Here is a 21,492-nt window from a genome sequence, read left to right on the forward strand (position 1 = left end):
TTTGTTAAGGAAAGGACTCTATCTCAGATCCTTAGACACCTGAAATCCAGTCAGAGTCACTAATTTTTTCATGTTCAATACATTAATCTTTTTTTTTTTTTATCATGACATCCTGCATAGGACAGTGAAAGAAGTGTTCTATTTGTGGTAGAGATTAAAATTTTTCTTTCAAAGTAAATTTAAATTTAAAAAATGACTCAGTTAAAAATTAATAAGTTAATTTTCCACAGAGAAGGGGCCCGAGAGGCGTTAAGTGTGGGAAATTCTGACTTCGACAGCACAGTCAAGAGTGCCTGGCACAGACACGCGCATAATGCAAGAGAGCTGCGAGCACCACCACCTTCGGGGTCGTTTTCTAGAGGCTGCACTGTGGGGCCTGACGATGCTGCGGCCAACATGCGCCACAGGAGGAAACAGGCCGCGGCGCCGAGTCCCTTGGGAATGACGGCGGAGCACCAGGGTTAGACCCGAGCCCGGGCACGTCCTCGCGCGGCCCACTCCCCAGTTCCCGCGCGCCCGGCCCCACCCCGCCCCGGCCCCCTCCTCACCACACCGCGCCCCGACGCGTCCCGGAGAGCGTGCCACTTCCGGCGTCGGGGACTCCGTGGCTTGCGCACCATAGAGAAGCAGGCGGAAGGAGCGGCCGACCGGAAGTCTTCTGTGGAGGCCGGAAGCGGAGCGCGAAGGGTCCCTACAACCCGCGGCGGGCGGTGCAGGCGGCTGCTGGGCTGTAAGGGGACAAGGTGGTGGCGGCAACTGGGTTGCCTGGGCGGGTCCCAGCCGGCCATCCGCCTCACGTTACCCACTGAAACCAGGAAACCGAGGCTCTAAGGGCAGACTTGCATTTTGAACTTTTTAAGTTCAAATAAGGGCTCGTTCATTCTGTCCCCAGCGCCTAAAGCAATGCCCAGCAACTAGTAGGCGCTCTGCCAAGTATTTGTCAAATGAATTTGTCGTGTGCCCAAGGTAACACAGGAATGTTGTAGTGCCATGATCTGGACATTTGTAAATTTGCTTCCCTAACCTGGGTTCTTAACTACTGTCATAGTTACAGTAGAACATCCCACAATAGCGAGGGCAGCGCCGCGGCAAGTTGGGGAGGGCATTAACCCCATCTTAATCGGCCCTTTCCCCCCATTTTTGGCTCCATTTGACCAAGGCAAATCTAATGCAGCATTTGACAGCTTCAAGTATTTTCTACTCCTGGTATGAATCGCACAGATGGGGTTCAGTACGTTCTACTTATCTGAAGGTAGAAACCGAATCCCTGGTTATGTTGTGCAGTTCTGCCCTAGTGGGAGGCCCTCCCCAACAGAATCTCTGAGAACACAATACCCACCAGTGGGGCAGATGAGCCAGGTGGACCTGAGAAGCTGGCCCTGCCTGAGGGGTCACCTGCCAAATTTCCTTGTACGTGAAGAAAAGACATCATGGTTTATAGTAAATATTTAATTGGTTCCATCAGCAACTCCAGCACAAGTTTTCCTGAAAGGGAGGCAGAATCAAGCTACCCAGAGGTTTGTGAGGTGTGGGGATCACTGAGAAGGCCTCCAAAGTCACTGACCCCACTCCACACACCCGATGGCCCAGGAGAATGAGGGTAGGGCTGACAGACTATGAAGAAGGAGAAAAGGAATTCGGGGTGAGGGAAATATAAGACCTAAACCGTAGCTCTGCCAGTAGGAGAGCAGTTGGGAGAGCAGGAGGCTCTCCCTACACAGAAGGGCTGGAACAGCTCATTCAGATCTCAACCTCTTTGTGTGGGGAGAATGAGGTGCACCTCTCTTCAGCAGTCCTGTATTAGAAGCCCCTCCCCAAGTGGTCTTGTGTTACCTGTCTTCCCCATTCTGTATTCTAAATTCTTCCGTTCAAATCCAAGGTCTAAGTTCTACCTTCCGGGCTCCTGTTCCAATCTGTTTCCCTCCCGCAGATTCTTCTCAGCTCCCATGCCTTCTCTCAGCCTTTCTGGGTGGAAGATGTGGACATCCTGCCGACTTAGCTAATTTGAGGGCTTTCCTTTTTGCTTCTTGAGGCAGTTCTAGGCTTTTTACCAGCAGGAGGGTCTTGGCTCAGACTGTCCAGCAAGTGGGTGGCCCAGAGGAGAACAGGGAATTCCTGAGAGCCTGGCCTCGCCTAACCTCCTCCCAGGCCACCTTTAATCACTGGACACACTACCTTTTGTGCAACTTAAGCTAAACTGAGGATTTCCAGGGTGATGATTATGAACTGGTGACCATGAGATGGGGAATCTTAGGAGGAACCTAGACAGCATATTAAAATGCAGAGACATTACTTTACTAACAAAAGTCTGTCTAGTCAAGGCTATGGTTTTTCCAATGGTCATGTATGGATGTGAGAGTTGGACTATAAAGAAAGCTGAGCGCCAAAGAATTGATGCTTTTGAACTGTGGTGTTGGAGAAGACACTTGAGAGTCCCTTGGACTGCAAGCAGATCCAACCAGTCCATCCTAAAGATCAGACCTGGGTATTCATTGGAAGGACTGATGAAGCTGAAACTCCAGTACTTTGGCCACCTGATGTGAAGGGCTGACTCATTTGAAAAGACCCTGATGCTGGGAAAGATTGAGGGCAGGAGGACAAGGGGACAACAGAGGATGAGATGGTTGGATGGCATCACTGACTCAATAGACATGAGTTTGGGTAAACTCCGGGAGTTGGTGATGGACAGGGAGGCCTGGGTTGCAAAGACTCGGACACGACTGAGCGACTGAACTGAAATGAACTGAGGAGGAAATGTGAGAAGACATAAAAGGTTGCTGTTCCATTCAGAGAAATTAAAAACTGCTTCCTGCACAGGGGAAAGAGTGGGCAGGGAAGGTGGGAAGGGTCTGGGCAGGGCTGCAAGTCTTCATAACCCCATCATCCTTCAGCTCCCCCTTGTCTGACCTGAGCACTAACCCCCTAGAGTCCATAGGGTAGGAGAGAAAACCAAGACAGCAGAACTGGGAGCTCCTCTGTCCATGGCTACCCTGAAGGAGAGGGGGGAGGAGATGGAGGCAGCGGCAGCATCACTGGAGAGGTGAGATCTTCAAAGGGATCATGATCCGAGACTCCATGTGTCGCACCAGGGGGACTGCAGAGAGAGAGGCAGAGGTCATGAAGGGGCTGGAGGTGAGCCAACCCCCGCAAACTGTCCCTCGGAGGAGGAGGAAGCCTGGGATGCTGAGATAGCTAAAGCCCCCCGCTCTCCTGGAGTGGCCTATGGAGACAGCCACATCTCCCAAGTTTCAGGATATGAGGGGACTGAAGTTATGACCAAATGCAGCTTTCAAAATTTGAAGGAAAAAAAAAAAACGAGCATTGTTTATTAGTAAAAGTGACTTCACAGATATTATTGCTTAGGACAAAGCTAGGCAAAGAACAGGGTAGGGGGATTCAAAGGAAGAGATCAAGAAAATAACTGCACCAGAAGGGAACTGGCAGGACTCAAGCTGTGAGGGTGTCCCCCAAGGGGCTGAGGTGTGCAAAACACCGACTTAGTTCAGCTGACTCGTTACAGGTGGGGACGCCGCAGTCCGGAGAGGGTCAGCCAAGGTAACCCAGGTGGTCAGACTCTTCCTGCTCAGCACTGTTAAACTTGACCATGCTTCCAAATTCCCTACAGTTCTCATTCAAGTGCAGATCCTGATTCAGTGTGTGTAGGGGGGGGCGGGTTGAGATTGGGCATTTCTAACAAGCTTTCAGGGGAGGATGACACTGTCATCCGGGACCACACTAAGAAGAATGAGGCTCCCGCTAACTCATCAGGAGATGCATTTACCAGCTGGTAAGTGTGCAAGCTCAACTATAAGTGCCTTCAGGAGAAAACAGGCCCATGTTCTTTCTGCACTTCCTGACCCCCTCCCACCAGAAGTCCGCACACAGTGAGCGCTCAATCAGCATGTACTGATTCCAGGTGGTTCTCAAGAGTCCCAGCAAAGTGGCAAATGCCATAAGCAAAAAACTTGCTTGAAAAAAAACTGTGCTTCCTCTGTGCTGGAGTCTGGGCTACAATTTTATAAATTAGCTTCTGGAACCCTCCCTCCAGTCCTTCGAGGGAGGCACCATCACCATCGCCATCTTACAGGCAGAAAAAGTATCACTGAGGTGAAAAACCAGGCCCAAGGTCACACTGTGTGGTCAACCACAACACTTCTCTGAGGCAGAGACCACCTGGCTGGGTTACTGCCCCTTTGAGAACTCACCTAGGACAGCCTGCAACCTGTAGAGCATGCCACCAGGACAGGAACCTATGAACTCACTGTCCTGAAAGTGAGCTCCCCATCAGGAGAGGTAATCAAGTGAGGCTAGATCTCCTTACAGAGGGGATTCCATTCTCAGATGGAGCTCTTGGCAGATGACTTCTGAAGAGGTGCTCACCTGTGTAGTAGACATTTTCGTCCCAGCCCCTCTTCCTCCAGGCAGCGTTTCTGGTCTCCTCCCGAGACTGCAGGTCTTTATAGGCTGTGAGATAAGGCTTGGGCTCGTTTCTGGGGCACAGGGGACCTGAGCCTATACCCAGCACGAGGCCCTCCTCCCATTGCCCCAAACCCTCCCCTGCTATCTCTTCCTCCCTGGATGCTTCTGCTGTCTGCTTTGACAGTCAGTACATTTGCTGACAACTCCCAAATGTATATCTCCAGCCCAGAACTCTCCCTCAGGTTCTAGACTCAAATATCCAGTGTCCACCTGACATATCCACTTGACAATGTACCCGCTGTCCACTTAGATGTGTCGGTGATTGAAAGGTAACACTTTCAAGGACCAAATGTACACTCCTGACCCCTCCAACCTGCTCCTCCAGGAGTCTCACGAAGCAACACACAGCTGCTCAAGCAGGAGTCCGGGAGTCCTGGAGTCTCCTGTCTTTCCCCGCCCCACGCAGAGAATTCATCCACCAGTCCCATTGGCTCCACCTCCAGACCAGTGAATCTGTGGGCCTCTCAGCATCTTCACTGCCCAGGCCGGCATCCTCTCCCACCCAAGCTGGTGTAACCATCTCCTGATGCCCCACATCCTCTTTTGCTCCCCTACAAAGTGCTCTTAACATAGCACATGGCAGCCAGAGCAATCATTAGAATGCAAACTAGGTCATACCACACTGCTTAAAAAGCTGCAGCAGTCTCCCGTTGCATTTAGAATATGTCCCAGCTCATCTTCGTGGCCTGCAAGACCCAGTGCAATCTGGCCAATCCCCATCTTCCCACTCTCTTCCCCACTCCCTCCACCCTGGGCTCCTATGCATGCCTCAAAACCCTGAAGGCCTTTCCCTGCCACAGGGCCTTTGCACGTGTTGTTCTACTTGGAATACCATTCTCTGACAGTTTGCAGCTGACTCCTCATTCTGTAGCTAAGCTTACATTTCACCTCCTTAGAAAGATGTCCTGGTCTATTCAAGCCAATGAAGCTTTCCATGTCTGTCTTCATTATTTCTCCCTGTCCCTTGATGATTTGTAAAAATCCACAATTATCCTTTTTGTTAGTTTATGTCTGAGGTGGTGTCTCCCTCTGCCAGAACGTAAGCTCCACAAGGACACTAATGTATTTGCAGTGTCGACGCAGAGTGACAGTGGAGAAACGAGGGGGCCACGGAGGGCTCTTGGCGGGTCCCCAGCCTACCCCAGAGATGGTGCACGACGTAGAGCTCTCCTATCTGCGAGAAGAAGCCGCCCACTGCCTCCTGGTTCTCCTGCCGGTACTTGATGGCCCGAGCCCTGGGGACGGCAGAAGAGCGTGGGGCCGAGGCCCAGGCGGGTGCATAGGGCCCTCTGTGGGGACCCCGGGCTGGTTTCTCAGTCACGCATCGAGGGAGGAGCCCGGGGTAGAGCCCTCGGCTCTCAGAGCCGATCGGGGACTTGGGTGACGGAGGTGCGGCTTCTGGCTGTGTGTTCCATGCCAATCGTCTGGAGGATCCTCACCCCCTTGGTTGGATCGTGGCCTGCTCTTGGAGCCACGAGGCACAGAGGATGCCGTGTTCTCCGCCACAGCACCCGGAAAAGGAGGCCCACCAGGTGATCAGGGACCCTCCAACTCCCTGGCACGACCACTCACCAGTTGTTCCCCCACTCGATCATGGTTCCTGGCTGAAAGAGAACCAGAGCAGAGGGTGGGAATGAACCCCTACCTGGGATTTCAAGCCTCACTGTTGGGTGGAGCTGGGAAACTGTATCTCCAGCTCCAGGGGCCGCCTGGCCTCCTTCAGGGGCCCTGACTCACACCTGAGCGTACATGTATGCACACGTGCGTACACACCTCTTCTGAGGCCAGAAGCCCCAGTCCAGGTGCTGGGGCACTGGGCCTACCCCCCACCTCTCAGGATCCCTGGACAGCACACTGCTGCAGGCAAGCGGGGGAGGCACCTTGAGCTTGTATGTCCTCAGCTCGTAGATGTTGGGGCCGGCTCTAGGCTGTGGCTCGTTCCAGAAGCTGAACTCGAGGAGCAGCTGGTTTCTCCTGGACAGCAGCATCTGGCTCCGCTCCTTTCGGAATTCCAGGTACTCCTGCGGGCGGGGTGGGGCTAGGCGAGCTGGGCACAGCAGCCAGGAAGTGCCCCACCCCCTAGCGGTATGCCCCAGGGAGTGGTGGAAGCAGCCCCCAACACAGGGCTGAGTCAGAACCAGCATCCGGAGAGGTGTGCCGAGTGGATGCCCACGTACCTTATTGTTCTTGAGCTTGTTCATGCAGTCCATGAGGGCTGGGTAGCCCCCTGAGAATCGCCATAGGTGTACTGTTTGTGGGGACAGGGAGGAAGGCACAGGTCAGGGGGCTGCGGGGACCCTGCCCTGCTCTGCCCCCACCAAGCTCCATGTGTATGTAATGGGAGGAGCCTCCAGCCAGTTCTCTGTAGCATCAAGACTCTCTGAGTTCCTCTGCCTTGCCAGGGGCAGTGCTGGGCAGGGGAAACCCCAGACACAAACCTAGGAGACTAGGGTTTGAGCTGCAGCTCTGCCAAGTGGCCTTTGACCCCTCTAGGCCTCAATGTCCCCATTTTGAGAATAATGCACCCACCCAATCTTCCTTAAAGAGCAACAAGAGGATCAGAGTGAACTTGTACCCTAGGAGCTGCGGCATGTGTAAAGCTGACCTCATAGCAGGTCTGTGAGGGGTAGGCTGGGTCAAAGGAAGGGGCGGGTAGGCTGAGATGGATTACTCCAAGACAGTGAATTGAAAATGAAGCCAAGGAACAGAACAGCACGTGCGGTATGCTGCCACGTGTGTTTCGGCAGGGAGGGACATATCCAGAGATGCTGGGCTGTGCACCGTCTCTCAACGGAGACCCGAGAGATTGTGACAGGAGCTGCCCTGGGGCCAGAGAACTGAGGCTTCGGGATCTCGAGCAGGAGGAAGGCTTACTTTCCAATGAAAATTCTTTGCTCCATTTGCATTTTTTTTTAAATCACAGCCTCTGTACTGGGTTCTTACAAATTCATTAAAATGTGGATTCCTCAGGAAGTCTGCTCCCCACCTGATTCTACAAGATGCACAGTCCTTCAAGACACCCAAAATATAGACATGCTTTAAAATTCAAGTTCCCATTACTCAAAGTTCATTTCTCAATTAGCAAATACTCAGGAGAATCCAAGAAGTACTGCAGAAACTGATTAAGTTGTACCTTAAAATGGGAAAACTGTAAGGGGTGCAATGGAAGACAGTTGGCTTTTTCTTACCCCACTATCAATGTGCTGATGATTGCTGAAACAGAATAAATGATTAAGAGAATCTACCTCACTGCAGATCACAGATTAAAAAAAAAATAATACTATTATCAGGGCAACTGAAAGATGAGATAGGTTGGCTTGTGAGATAGTGAGCTCCCCATTGCTGGGAGTGTTCAAGGGAAGCACAGAGGACCTTCTATCAGGGCCAGAGGAGCCCCCTGTGCTATTTGCAGTCTAATCAGCACTGTCTGAAAGGACTCTCTACTATAATGGAAAAGTTCTACAGCTGTGCCTACCAAGATGGTAGCCATGAGTCACATATTTCTATCAAAGGGCACTTGAAATGTGGCTTCTGTTGACTGGGGAACTGAATTTTTCTTTTTATTTAACTTGACCCAATTTAAATTTAAATAGCTGCATGTGGTTAGTGGTTACCCCCTGGGACAGCACAGATCTAAAAGCCAAGGCCCCTCGGAGTGGCTGGGACGCTGTGAGTGAACCGAATTCATGTGTGGGTCCTCACAGCTAGTGCCAACCGACATGGGATGGGGCTGGGGGTATTCCTGAAGCTGCACGGAACCAGCTCAGACAAGAGGCCCTGTTCATTCTATAAATATGTATGGCCTCCTGGGGATTCTGTGGTGAAGAAAGACAGGCAGGGGCCCTGCCCGCTGGGAGGCAGACACAACAGGGCACATGGTCTAGGCTGTGGAGAGGCAAGTCCTGGGGGCTGGGGAGACAGGAGAGCTGCCTCACCCAGCTCGGGTGGAGGGAATCAGGGGAGGCCTCCAGGAGGAGGTGATGTCTACACCGAAATAAAAGGTGAGTAGAGGAGTGAGCCAGGAAAAGGAGGCCAGGGAGAAAGAGCTTCAGGGTGATGAAATGAAACAGGGGGAACACAGCCTGGAACTAGAGGGAAAACCTGTCCACTTGAAGAACGGAAAGGAGTCTGGGGTGGGATGGTGCGGTGAGCAGGAAGACGTGGCGAGAGGAGACCCGAGGCAGGGCAGGGAAGGGCTCAAGAGCCTCGTGGGCCACCCCAAGGGCAGGCGGAGCCATCACAGACGTGAGCAGGGGAGGAAGCCCGTGAGGACTGCACTGAGAAGGACCCCTCTGGGCACCACTGTGCAGGGGGCCTGGAGGGCAGCCATCTATGCTGGGGGTGGGCAGCTCACCTGCCTGGTCCTGTTCCCCGTACCACGTGTTCCAGTTGCCCACGAGCGAGCAGGGGTAGTCCTCATCCAGGTGCAGCTTGGGCAGCACAGCCTCCCTGTGGGTGGTGGTGGGGTCACAGAGAAGGGGGAGGGCTCACACCAGCCCCCAGAGCCCCTGGGATAAGGCTTCCGACTCAGGCCCTCAGGACGCTAACATGCAGAGGCCGCACAGGACGTGTGGCTCTGAAATCTACAGCCCCCGGATTTGTGCACGGAGAACAGGGCTGGGACAGAGTCCCCCATCCAGGCAGGGGCGGGGACGGGAGGGTTAGGCTCACTCACGTCAGGCTGTTGTAGGCGTCCAGACACTCGGGCTTCACATTGTGAACTGTGACAGAGGACAGAGAACGGGAGGTGAAGCGAGGGGAGGGGGTGTGGGAAGCTGGGATGGGGTAGCCCCACAGAGCCTGGGCGCCCAGCACAGCTCAGATGTCCCAGACCCTCTTCAAATCCCCAGCAGGAGCCTCGCAGGCCCCCGGGAAGGCAGGTCGGCCGACTCAGCAGCCACTCACACTGGATCTTATAGAGGTTGCTGGTCTCCTTCTTGGACAGCAGCGTGGAGTGGGCGTCCTTCCGGGGGTCCACCTTGTGTACGAAGAGGGACCGGAACCAGCTGCCTTCATTGTCTTTGGAATAGAAGCTGCGGGAGAGAGGAGTTCAAGGGGGACCTGCTTCCATCTGCCCAGACGCCGTGCTTCCCGAGGCTGGTGACCCACTTTTCTGGGAATGGGGCCACGGAATCCCATGGCAGCTCCAGCGGATTTCATGTCACTGGAGCCAGCCACGGGGATCCCGGCTGCCCAGTTCGCTTCTTGAAACTTTGCAGAGCCTCAGGTGGCCAAGAGAGGCAGCCCCACCTCCCGCCTCTCTCTCCAGCCTCCCTGCCTCCCCTTCACCCCCTTCCAAGAGGTCCAGCACTTGGACCCTGCAACTGTATCCCTTGCCAAAAGGGTGAACCCCAAACACATCTGGCCTGGTGTCTAAAACCTGTGACAGCCCAACCTACCCTGGCAGCCTCCCTCCGGTCCACCCCCTACCTGTATATCCTGCTCTCCAGGTGCGCCTCTCCCGAACACACCAGATTCTTTCACTCTGTGCTTTCTTTGCAATTTCTGTCCCCTCTGACGAGAAGCCTGCACCCACGGTCCTCCCCAGTGCTCACACTACACCTAGCCCATGCCTGATGCAGCCCCCACAAATGGAGCGCCCGAGACACACAGGCTCTGTCCTTGAGGAGGTCACAGTCCTCTCAAAGAAGTGGACCTTGGAACACAGTTACAGCCAGAGGTCTCTGGGAGAGCCCAGATGAGTGAGCCTGATCTTGGCCCCTGGAAGTCTGGGTGAGCTCTCCGATGGAGGTGATCTTGCCAGGTTCCAAATCTCCAGGGCTGATTTGGCAGATAAAGGCAGATAGAGGGGGTCAAAGGCATCAGAAGGCAAGATTCATTCACTCATTCAGCCAACACTTGATTGACAAATACCTGCCCTGTGCACGTGGCTGAATGAATGAATGACATGCCTTGTTCAGAGCAGGGGGACAAATCACCAGGTCCTGCCAGATCATAACTGCACTCCCCCACACAAGGTCCCAGCCGGGGTGGGGTTATGTTTAGGCTGCCAGAGGTGGTAAATCATCTTACTTAGCAGCAGCGGTGAGGCTTGTAGCCAGGCCTGAAATGCCAGCCTCCTGCTAGATGAGTTCCAGCCCAGGAGCCTGGGCTGTGGGGGCCCCATCAGCAAGTTCTCTTCTTTTTCTGTGGCTAGAATAAATGTCTTGCAAATCAAAGTATTGCTTTTCTCCAAAATCTGGATTGAGCACTGGGACTGATAAAATCTGAACAGCACCTTAAAAATGATGATATATTTGTATGAGCACAGAGGAAAGGTAAGTAAGGATTTGTTCCGAACTGTTTTTTTTTTTGTTGGTTTGTTTGGTTTTGGCCACACCAGGCGGCCTGCAGGACCCTAGTTCCTTGACCAGGGAATGAGCCCAGGTCACAGCAGTGAAAGCATCGAGTCCTAACTAGGCCTCTGGGGAACTCTCAGCCCCATGCCGTTAATACTGCTTACCTGGGAGAGGCAAGAGGAAGATGATTAAACTTTTCGTTATTCATGAAAATTTTTTGTAAAGCTAAAAAAAAAAAACAACTTTTAAATATTTCTGAATTCATAGGCTTTCTATCGTTGTGTGTGTACTGCTTCATTAAAAACAAAAAGGCACGAACTTCCCTGGTGGTCCAGTGGTTAAGACTCTGAACTTCCACTTCAGGGGGCTAGGGTTTGATCCCTGGTCAGGGAACTAAGATCCCGCATACCATGCAGTCAAAAAAAAAAAAATCTGAAAAAGAATATATATATATATATATAAAGTCATATATAAAAAACCATTAAAAGTATATATATATATATATATATATATATAAAGCCATATATATATAAAGCCATTCCTTTTTCCAGGGGATCTTCCTGACCCAGCGATTGAACCTGGGTCTCATGCATTGCAGGCAGATTCTTTACCATCTGAGCCACCAGGCAAACTCTACACTTCAGTGTTTTAAAAATTTTAATTAAAAAAAAAAAGGCAGTTGTCATCAGATGGCCAATGTGGTCTGTGGAAACGGGACCAGAGCCTCACTACGGCTAACACTGGCTGAGGATAGCCTCTGCCAGGGACCCGTGATCAGCCTGTCAGTACCAGGATCCCGCTGAATCTACGCAATGAGAATATAACATTAATACTATTCATATCTCCATTTTTGAGACAAGAAAATAGAAGGTCATGGGTGGGAGGGTTAAGAAACTTGTCTCAGGTCACACAGCAAATTGGGGCAGAGCTCTCTCCTCTAAAGCCAGCTCCACCCTCAGGTCAGGTACCAACCGGGGGAACTAGCATAGGGAGATACTCTAAAGAGGCAGGTGTTTTTTAGCAAAGCCACTGGTGGAAGGACCTGACCTTTGGTTTGAATTAGAGCGGCTGTGTCCCCCAGAAGGAGTGGTGACCGAGAGGACAGTAACTCCTACTCTTTGTCAACCAAGACCTTTGCTCCGGGACTGGGCCTTGAGTAATTTATTAACATCAGCATTGACCAAGATAAACAGCCAAGCGGCCAGCCCTGGAGAGAGAGCCTGGAACCTGGGTGCTGGGGAGTGTCCGGGAGCTCCCAACTCTTCCCACCTCCTCTTTCCTGCCTCCACATCTCGGTTTCCCCACGTGTCAAAAGAGCAGGGCGGCGCAGCCTATCTCCAAAGACCTTTTCTGCAGGTCCCAAGAAGATCCCAGAGAAGGGTCTGAACTTGAAGCTAGCATCTGTAGGTTCACATTTCAAGAGTTCAAATTTCACTTTTTCAATGAAATGACAACATTCTCCTGTCCTTGAGCTCCCCAACCCTTCTCACCCTGCTCCCTATTTTTTCCATCGCTCCTTCTAACACACTGTAGAATCTGGGGGTTTAGTATGTGCCGTTTGCCATCTCCCACTGGCAGCAGCCCCATGTAGACTGCGATGCTCTCTCTCTGTGCATCCCCGCTGTCTCCCCAGGCCCTGGAAGAGTGCTGGGCACGCGGCACATGCTCAGCCCATGCCGGGGGAGAGTGGAGCGTAGGGGAGCTAAGACAGAGCTGCATGAAAATGATGACATCGGGAGGTAGGAAAGCAGAGAGAGGGTGGACCTGGACTCTGTGTGTGGACTCGGGATGCAGGGCCCCTTTGTATCCCCCCCACCACCAGCAGAGTTACTGCTTAAGAGCACAGGTTCTGGACAAATCCAGGACTAGTCCAAGCTCAGCGTCACCTCTCTGAGCCTCATTTTCCTCATCTATCAGGGCAACAAGATGTACCTTGCAGAGAAAAGGGCAGACACAGCAGTGCAGCTAGTATCACTGTTCCTACCTAACTGATCTCCTGGCTCCCACTTGTCCTCTTTTTTCCTAACCTGCCCATCAGTCTTGTGAAGTACCATGGTTGTGATGCTATCTGTCCACTTGAAAATCTTCGATTGCTCCCTACTGCCCGTAAACCAAGGCTAGATGTCTCCACTGGCTCTAATCTATTTCGCCAAGCTTTCAAGTCAATTTCCTTTTTTTAAAAACATTTTTCTTTTTTATTTGTTTTTGGCTGCCCCACTCAGCTTGTGCGTTCTTAGTTCCCCAGCCAAGGATTGAACCCAAGCCTCCAGCAGTGGACGTGCGGAGTCTTCACCACTGGACCGCCAGGAAGTCCCCACTTCCCTTCTAAATTTGGTGACCACCAATCCAAGATTCCCTATCATTAGCATCACCTAAGAACTTGTTAGCCGTCTATGGGGTCGCACAGAGTCGGACACGACTGAAGTGACTTAGCAGCAGCAGCAATAACTTGTTAAAGCTTTTCCAGCTCCACCCAGAACCACTGCAACAGAAACTTCCAGGGGCGGGCGTAGCAATCTGGGTTTTAACAAGTCTGCCAGGGGATTCTGACGCACGCTCAGGCTTAAGGATCACTGCTCTAAGGTAGTCCCAATTTCTTTCTTTTTTCATGTAATCTCAGTAAATTATCCCAGAAACACCAAAGATTCTGCTATCTAAACTATATTAAGAATGCCCCTTAGGCCTAGAAAAACCAGTTCAACCCCTTCCATAAAAACACCTCTCCTGGGACTTCCAGCAGTGCAGGGGGTGCGCGTTAGATCCCTGGTGGGTAACTAAGTTTCCACACGCTGCGTGGCCAAAAAACAAACAAAAAGCCCACCTCTCCTATTTCCCTCTCAGCCTGGAGCAGACATTCTCCACCCGTTAGGGTACCCAGCACAACACTTTTAGCCTGGGAGTTGTTCAACAAATGTCTGCCCCAGATGAGAACTTTAGAGACACACTGGCACTCTCAACAGGGATCAGTGGTCTGGTGCCACCCCGCGTGAAACCGCCCCGGACTGTCCTGGGTTGACACGCTAGGAAGCTCGGCGCTACGCATCTTCTGAAACACTCTTCTGTCTGGAGTCGGCTGACTTTAGAAAGGGCCCATGTTTCTGTTTACTGCTCCACAAGTATGTTTTCAGGCTTCCCTGGGGGCTCAGACAGTAGAGAGTCTGCCTGCAATGCAGGAGACCTGGGTTCGATCCCTGGGTCGGGAAGATCCCTGAGAAGGGAATGACTACCTATTCTGGTATTCTTGCCTGGAAATTCCATGGACAGAGGAGCCTGGTGGGCTACAGTCCATGGGGTCACAAAGAGTTGGACACGACTGAGTGACTCATACACACACACACACACACACATACACAATAATGTCTTTAGCAGACATACAGGAAGAACTAAAGTCCTTTTAACAACAGGACTACTGACGTAGCAGTGACAACTGCTGCGTATTGAGCACTTACTATGTGCTGAGAACTGATCTTCACAATATGTTTCTGAGAAAAATGAGGCTCAAAAACAAACAAAACCAAAAACAAAACAGAGAAAAATGAGGCCCAGAGATGTACCAGGCCTTATTCAAGGACAATTAACCAATGACCAAGAGGATTCCAATCCAGGTCCATCTAACTTCAAAGCCCACACTGTGATTGGACCCCAGGAGCCCCACTCTGAGCTCAAGAGGCCAGAGGGCCCCTCTAAGGGACTCCAGAGAGATGGGGGCAGACAGAGGTTGGCAGGAGGGGATGTTCCCAGGTATCCAAGGTGGGAACCAGGGCACAGGTAACTTCGCAGCAGTCCTTGAGAGACTTGATAAGTATGAATCCAAGCACGTTCACAGCAATCCTGCAAAAAACACCTAGCAGGGACCTCCAATCCTACTTCAAAGAGAAGGAAACTAAGGGCCCTAGAGGTTCAGCACCTCGTCCAAGATTACGGAGCAGCAGGCTGCCTACAAGGCCTATGTTCCTCCTGTGGTCTCTCTTGATGTTCTGGGTCTACCACCAACCAGTTCTGTAAGGCTAGAGAAATGAGGTCCTGCCCCCAGCTTGGATTTCCTCATCTGGAAAATGAGGGGATCATAGAACATGACCTTCCCAAAGCCCCTTCAGCCCTGACATTATAAGGGACTCATGAAGACACTGCTTGAGACATAGGCTTGGGCAAGGGGCAACATTTGTTACAAGTTCACCAAGCGCTGGGTACCTTACACACGACTGCTAATCCTCAACAACTCTGTGAAATCATTCTACTTTCTCACCCCCATTTTACAGATGAGGAATCTGAGACTTCAAGAGGCCAAATAATTCATGCAAGGTGACCTCACTGAAAAGGCTGAGTTGGGTGTGTAGGTGCCAGGCAAACTCTAGGTTCTCTCCATGTCATGAGCTTTCTCTCCAATTACTGAGCTGTCAAACCAGTGAATCCTAAAGGAAATCAACCCTGAATATTCACTGGAAGGACTGATGCTAAAGCTGAAGCTCCAATACTTTGGCCGCCTGATGTGAAGAGCTGACTCATTGGAAAAGACCCTGATGCTGGAAGAATTGAGGGCCGGAGGAGAAGGGGGTGACAGAGAATGAGATGGTTGGATGGCATCACTTACTCAATGAATATGAGTTTGAGCAAACTCTGGGAGATAGCGTAGGACAGGGAGGCCTGGCGTCCCGCAGTCCATGGGGTCTCAGAGTCGTGCACAACTTAGCGACTGAACAATAACAGGGTGGGTGGGGAAGCTGGAGAAGGAAACGGCAACCCACTGCAGTATTCCTGCTTGGATAACCCCATGAACAGAGGAGCCCGGCGGGCTATCATCCAAGGGGTCGCAACAGGGTTGGACACAACTTAGCAACTGAGCAACGGGGTGAGGGCACGCGCCTGGCTCCTCTTCTCCAGCCTCCCGACCCCACTTCACAACACTCTGTAGCGTCTCACAACAAAGTCTAACAGAACTCAGCTTCACACCCAGGCTGCTGGGCAGGACAGACCCCTGCCTCCTTTCCACAGGTCGGGGGACAGGTGTCCTCACTTCTTTGGCAAATGTTCCTGAGCACACACTGTCCTGAGCCCTGAGCCAAGGGCTGGGGAAACAGAAAGATGAGGTGATGGTCCAGTGGGAGGGACAGGCAACTGTGTGGAGGGTGGGAAGAGCAGAGATGGGGGAAGAAGAGGGCGCCAGAGGGAGGAGGGCGGGGCCGCCCAGGGCCAGGCAGCCAGGCCCAGAGGAGGCACCAGACAAAAGACCAGGCTCTGGGCCCGGTCCAGCCAGCCTCCCTCCCCCAGAAGGCCACCAGTAATGGTGCAAGGACCACAGGGGTGTCAGGAGGCCTGGGTCCAGACTCGGTGCTGCCACAGGGCGGCAGGGGGAGCGACCTTGGGAGCCCCCACCCTTTCTCAGGCTTCTTTGCTCCCCTGTGCTGTTTATGGTTGGGAAGCCAAGGGTCTGTGCAGCCACGGCCCTTGGCAATCTCCACTCCTCCCCAAACCTCTGAGCCCAGAACCAGCCAAGCGAGGAGCTGCCTGTCGTACAAGTCCCCGGGGTGCCCATCTCACAGTCACCGCAAAGGCCAGGGAAAAGGCCACTGCTCCCGCCCTCAGCCAGTTCCCACTCCCCACGGCCCAGGGCCTGCCCCTCCCATTCACCCTGTCCTTCAGTCTCTGCCCAGAGCCAAGTACCCAGCATGGCAAAGACCCTGCGCCCACCTTTCCCACCTCCCCCATTCTTTGCCCAGACCTCTTCCTCAGGCTTAGAGATTCGCCCTCGGCCTCTAACCATTAGACTGCAAGCCCGAGCCTCTGCCCATCCCCCAGGCCCAGACCCTGGCTCTCACTCTTGCAGCCCCCAGGCGCACCACTCCGCCCCAGGCCCCGCCCGGTTCTTACCGCGCCGCAGCCACAGCCGCAACGTCCCGGGGGCCCGACCCCGGGCCCCCCAGCAGCCGCCGCGCCGCCGCAGAGATGCTGCACAGACGCGGAGCCATGTTGGAGCGGTGCAGGTTGGAGGGAGGCCCCGCCCCCGAACCCGGCAGCGGAGGCGGGACTCGGGTAAGCCCCGCCCCACCGGCTCGCCCGCCTCCCTCGCCAGCCGGGCAGGTGGGCGTTGTCCCCTCTCTTCCCGCAACGCAGATGCAGGGCAGAGGTCCGGTTTCTTGTCCTTGAGCCTCTGCAGCTCGGCAACAGACTTGCTCTGTGGCCTGGAGCAAACCCTTCGCCCAGTCTGGGCCTCAGTTTCCACCCCGTAAAATGGGAGCATTGAACAATAACACCAGGGGTTCTTAAAGGGGCCCTCCACGGTGAGTGGCAGAGGGTCAGTAGCCCCGCTTGAAATGGTATACACTTCTGTGCGCCTGTGCATTCCTGCGAGGATGGGGCACAGGTACCGTTTATCATAGGCTGAAAGGAACAAACCCCCTAACATCTTAAGACAGATGGACAAGGCTCTGGGTTGCAGGGGCACTTTCTCGCCATCATCTCCTTTTCCCTTCCCATCCCGCTCTACCATCTCTGCCTGGGCCTCCTGGAGCTCCATGCCCTTCTGCTCTGCCCCGGTCTTGTGCCTAACTTCCAGACTAGCCCTCTCCCAGGCCACGGTCCCCCAGGTCACAGACCTCAGTGGGAGCAGAGGGCCTGCAGACGCTATAGAGGGGGCGCCAGGAGCCTAAGAGAGTATGTGCATACACACCCGCCAAAGACTGTCCACCTACCGAGGCGGAGGCTGATGGTAGCTCCCTCCTGGTACGCTTGGGGTGGAGGAGTGCCCTGGCAGGCTTTAATTTTGTGATTCCTTCAGCAAATGTTGAGTCCACGTGGCTAGACCATGTGCTGAGCCCTGAGACGCCAAACATGGCCAGAACGACAAGCCCCCAGCCCTCTTGGAATTTAAGGCCTGGCCTGGCTGGGGAGACAAAATCAAACTGGTATTGACCCCCCTGGGGCAGAGACCTTAGACCTAACCCTTCTCCCCTCTCTTGCCTGACATGCTAAAAATATTGGCTGAAAAAGTGAAAAATATACACAAAAATATTTTTTACCAATTGTGATACAGGCTATGAAAAAATACGGAGAGCTATGAGGACTTATACTGGGGAGGGGCAAAGAGACACTGTGAGGTTCTATATAGACTTTGAGGGTCAATGATAATTTCTATTAGGAAGTGAGGCCTGTACTATTTTTTTCCCTTGTGCTTTCTGAAGCTGCTACAATGAATATGTATTCTTTGCAAGATTTATTTTAAAAGGATACTGTATATCATCATGATAAACAAAAAACCTAAATCAACTGTGATACACAGGCAGAACCATCAGAATAAATGCAATGAAGATATTGTATCCCTGGTGCTTTACAGCTAAGGCTGAAGGTTACTTTATGTTAACACACAGCTGAGCCCAGTTGCTCCTTGGGACCATGACTGACGTGTTCCCAGACACAGTCACTCAGGAAAAGCTCAGATGGGGAGATGGAGGTGCAGCAAGTAACACGTCACTGGTGTCCTGTGGTGGAAGAACCAAGTGTGGCAGGTGTGGAGAGGTGGGCGTGACAGCTCACTGGGCCTCACAGGTGGCCTGATGTTAGACCTGGGCTGGGCTTCCCTGGTGGCTCAGACATTTAAAGACTCTGCCTGCAATGCAGGAGACCAGGTTCGATCCCTGGGTCGGGAAGACCCCCTGGAGAAGGGAATGGCAACCCATTCCAGTATTCTTGCTGGAGAATCCCATGGACAGAGGAGCTGGGCGGGCTACAGTCCAGGATGTCTCAAAGAGTCAGACATGACTGAGTGACTAACACTTTAAAGTTTCAGCAGAGTCTGCCAGCAGCAAGCAGGGCAAGGAGAGCCTTGGGCAGAGGAAACAATGTGTGCACAGTATGTGAAAGGGCCTCCAGGAAGGAATGGGTTTGGACTGTTCAGCATCATCGGATGTCATCAGAAGGTGGAGATGACGTGGAGGCATCTCCTCGCTCCGTACAAGGAGTACTTTTCTAACAATGGAGTGGATGGCCTTGGTGACCCGTCACTGGACTGTGACAAGAGAGGCTGCACAGCAACTAACTGGTCATTTGGTTATCAAGCCACGGGGAGCCAGGACCCCTGGACAGGGAAGGGCTTATCCTCCAGGTCTAGTGTGAGAGTCCTTACCAAACTCTTGGTCTTCCTGGCCATCTCTGCTGGGGAAAATGAGGAAGGGCTGGCCCAAAGCCTCCTCCTGCTGGTCTAGGTATTTCTTTTAAATGTATTCAGTTTTGACTGCACTGGGTCTTTGTTGCTGCACTCAGGCTTTCTCGAGCTGCAGTGAGCGGGCGCTACTCTCTAGTTGGGTGCACGGGCTTCTCACTGCCGGTGCATCTCTTGATTCAGAGCACAGGCTCCAGGGGGAGAGGGCTCAGTTGCCTCAAAGCAGGTGGAATCCTCCCCGGACCACGGATTGAAGCCTTATCCCCTGCACTGGCATATAGAGTCTTAACCATCGGACCACCAGGGAAGCCCTAGTCTAGGCATTTGTAAGACCATCTTCCCATCTCCTGCTGTTTTAGTGGGATAGGAAGATCAAACTAGGCCCTCCACGAGCACGTTCTCTCCCCTGACCAGATCAGATGGATGAGTCTCCATATCCAGGCCAAGGGAACCAGTCTGGCCAGCTCACTGGAAATGCAGCTTTGAGACCTCCATTCCCACCCCAGCCAGGGAGACCAGCTCACTCCAGTTTACCCCAGACTGTCCCTGTTTGGACACTAAATGTCCCCTATCCCAGAAAACCCCTCTACCCTGGGCAAACTGGGACATATGATCATCCTAACTGTGGCTCTTTCTCTCTCCCTGGCTCACACATCCATCCACCCCCAGAATCTTTTCCTCATTTAACTAACCCCATTGACTCTGCTGGAAGGAGCAGGGCAGGGGAGCTGACTGCGTGGCACTCAGTGACATGCAATGCCTGTTAACTCGGCACCTGGTGGGAATGGGTCCCTGCCCCATGGACCGTGCCTTCTGGGCAGAAAACCAGATGGCTGTTGGAAGACAATTCTGCAAGTAAGGAGTAATATAATTAGACCATTTCCAATTGCTGTGGAATAAATTCTCCCAAAATTTAGCAGCTTGAAACAATGAACATTTATGAGCTCACACGGTTCCAAATGGGTCAGGAATTCACGAATGAGTGGCTGGCTGGGCTACTTCTGGCTCAGGGTCTTTCACCACATTGCAGTCAAGACGTTGGCTTGGGCTGTGGTCACCTGAAGGCCTGATGGAGGCTGTGGGATCTGCTTCCGAGGTGGGCCGCTCACACACCTAGCAAGTCAGCGCGGGTTGCTGGGGGCTCCTGGCCGGCGACCTCAGTTCTTTGCCACATGGGCCTCTCAAGTGCTGCGTGGGTGTCTTCACCACATGGCAGGTGACTTCCCCCAGAGCGAGTGATCCAGGAGAGAGTAAGTGGGAACCTTCAAGGACTTTGTGAACTGACCTTGGAAATCATACCCTGTCATTTCTGAATATCTCTTTGGTGACACAGGTCAGCCCTGCTCAGTGTGGGAGGGGGCCTTACAAGGATGTCAATACCAACGTGTACGATTCCTGGGAGGAATCTTCCCTGAGGGTCCAGTGGGTAAGAATCTGTCTTGCAACGCAGGGGACATGGAGAGGTTTGATCCCTTCCTGGTCCGGGAAGATCCCACAGGCTGAGGAGCAACTAAGCCCGTGTACTACAACTGCTGAATCCCATGTGCTCTAGGGCCTGCGTGCCAACAAGAGAAGCCACCGAAGTGAGAAACCCGCGCTCGGCTACTAGAGGGCAGCACCTGCTCACCACAAGCAGAGAGAGCCCACACATAGCAGTGAAGACCCAGGGCATCCAGAAATTAATAAAAAAAAAAAAAAAAAGATTCTTGGCGGCTGGCTCCTACAGTTAGGTTGTGCCCTGGGCCCAGCTTAATTACTGGGATTGGACTCAGATGTCCAAGCCATCTTCTATGAGCATGTCTCCCTGGCATCACTGTTTTTCTGCCCTAGGGTCTCTCCCTCCCCTACCTCTCCGAGATCCCCACCTGCCCACCAGAGTCTGCAACATCTCTTTCTCCTGAACCTGTTCATCCTCCCCTCTTGACAGGGAGCTGACCCATTTTTTTCTCCCTCCGTCCTTCTTTTCCCAAAGCCGCCCTCATGGAATCTACCTTCATAACTCATTGCCAAGCCCTGCTGCCCAGTCTGTGAAATGAAAAGACAGGAACCGGGGACAAAGACAGATGGAGCAAAAAAGAGCAGGCACGTTCATAAGTGTAAAATATGGACACACCTGCCATCGTCTATTCCCTGGGACAAATAGATCATCACGGAGCGGGCTGCAGGAGAGCAGAGAGAAAAAGCAGCCAGCTGTGGCAGTGCCGCCAGCTCCTTACTGATGGGCTTTCATGCCCGGGCCCGACTGCTCTCTACAACTGCATCCTCCAGCCATGAGACCCCCCAAACAGGAGCGACAGGACAAGAAAGCTTTTATGTCTCAGCTCGGGCATGAGCCACACTGCCAAATCCCAGCCTTTCTGCAGGATAAGTCGTATGCAGACATGAATTATGGGACTTTGACATAGTGCCACATAAAAACATGATCAAGGTACCACTCCACGTATACATATTGGAAATCATACGAACGCCAGAGAAAGAAAACACTTTCCCTTGTTAAACACCAAATCACTTCAAGGCTGTCAGCGTGGAATGAATGATAAACTGCGTTCACTCTGCTGC

The 21,492-nt window shown here is 52.7% G+C and overlaps 2 protein-coding genes across 12 annotated transcripts in view; both read right to left on the reverse strand.

Moving 5' to 3' along the window:
* Positions 1 to 656, reverse strand: part of THOC5 (THO complex 5) — a 29,137-nt gene extending 28,481 nt beyond the window's left edge. For 2 of the 8 annotated variants that reach the window (XM_040251001.1, XM_040250998.1), the window contains exon 1: positions 549 to 656. The gene's annotated coding sequence lies outside the window, so the exon portion shown is untranslated. The remainder of the gene's footprint in view (positions 1 to 548) is intronic. The other 6 variants (XM_040251000.1, XM_040250996.1, XM_040250999.1 and 3 more) reach the window with 4 other exon arrangements.
* A 775-nt stretch (positions 657 to 1,431) lies between these two features.
* Positions 1,432 to 16,790, reverse strand: NIPSNAP1 (nipsnap homolog 1). 4 transcript variants are annotated; one of them, XM_040251006.1, is made up of 10 exons: positions 16,647 to 16,790; positions 9,385 to 9,512; positions 9,155 to 9,200; positions 8,834 to 8,928; positions 6,657 to 6,727; positions 6,360 to 6,500; positions 6,052 to 6,083; positions 5,620 to 5,714; positions 4,381 to 4,464; positions 1,432 to 3,094 (listed from the first exon to the last, which is right to left on the reverse strand). In XM_040251006.1, the coding sequence occupies exons 1-10, from the start codon at positions 16,742 to 16,744 to the stop codon at positions 3,030 to 3,032; spliced, it is 855 nt and encodes a 284-aa protein (XP_040106940.1). In that variant the 5' UTR covers positions 16,745 to 16,790; the 3' UTR covers positions 1,432 to 3,029. The 4 variants fall into 4 exon arrangements, with proteins under 4 accessions (XP_040106940.1, XP_040106939.1, XP_040106938.1 ...); XM_040251005.1 differs by lacking the exon at positions 16,647 to 16,790 and adding an exon at positions 10,943 to 11,058; XM_040251004.1 differs by having other exon boundaries at positions 6,360 to 6,727; positions 16,647 to 16,781.
* Between the last annotated feature and the right edge of the window lie 4,702 nt (positions 16,791 to 21,492).

The sequence above is a fragment of the Oryx dammah genome, unplaced genomic scaffold (genome assembly GCF_014754425.2).
Source record: "Oryx dammah isolate SB20612 unplaced genomic scaffold, SCBI_Odam_1.1 HiC_scaffold_12, whole genome shotgun sequence".
Taxonomy (NCBI): Eukaryota; Metazoa; Chordata; class Mammalia; order Artiodactyla; family Bovidae; genus Oryx; species Oryx dammah.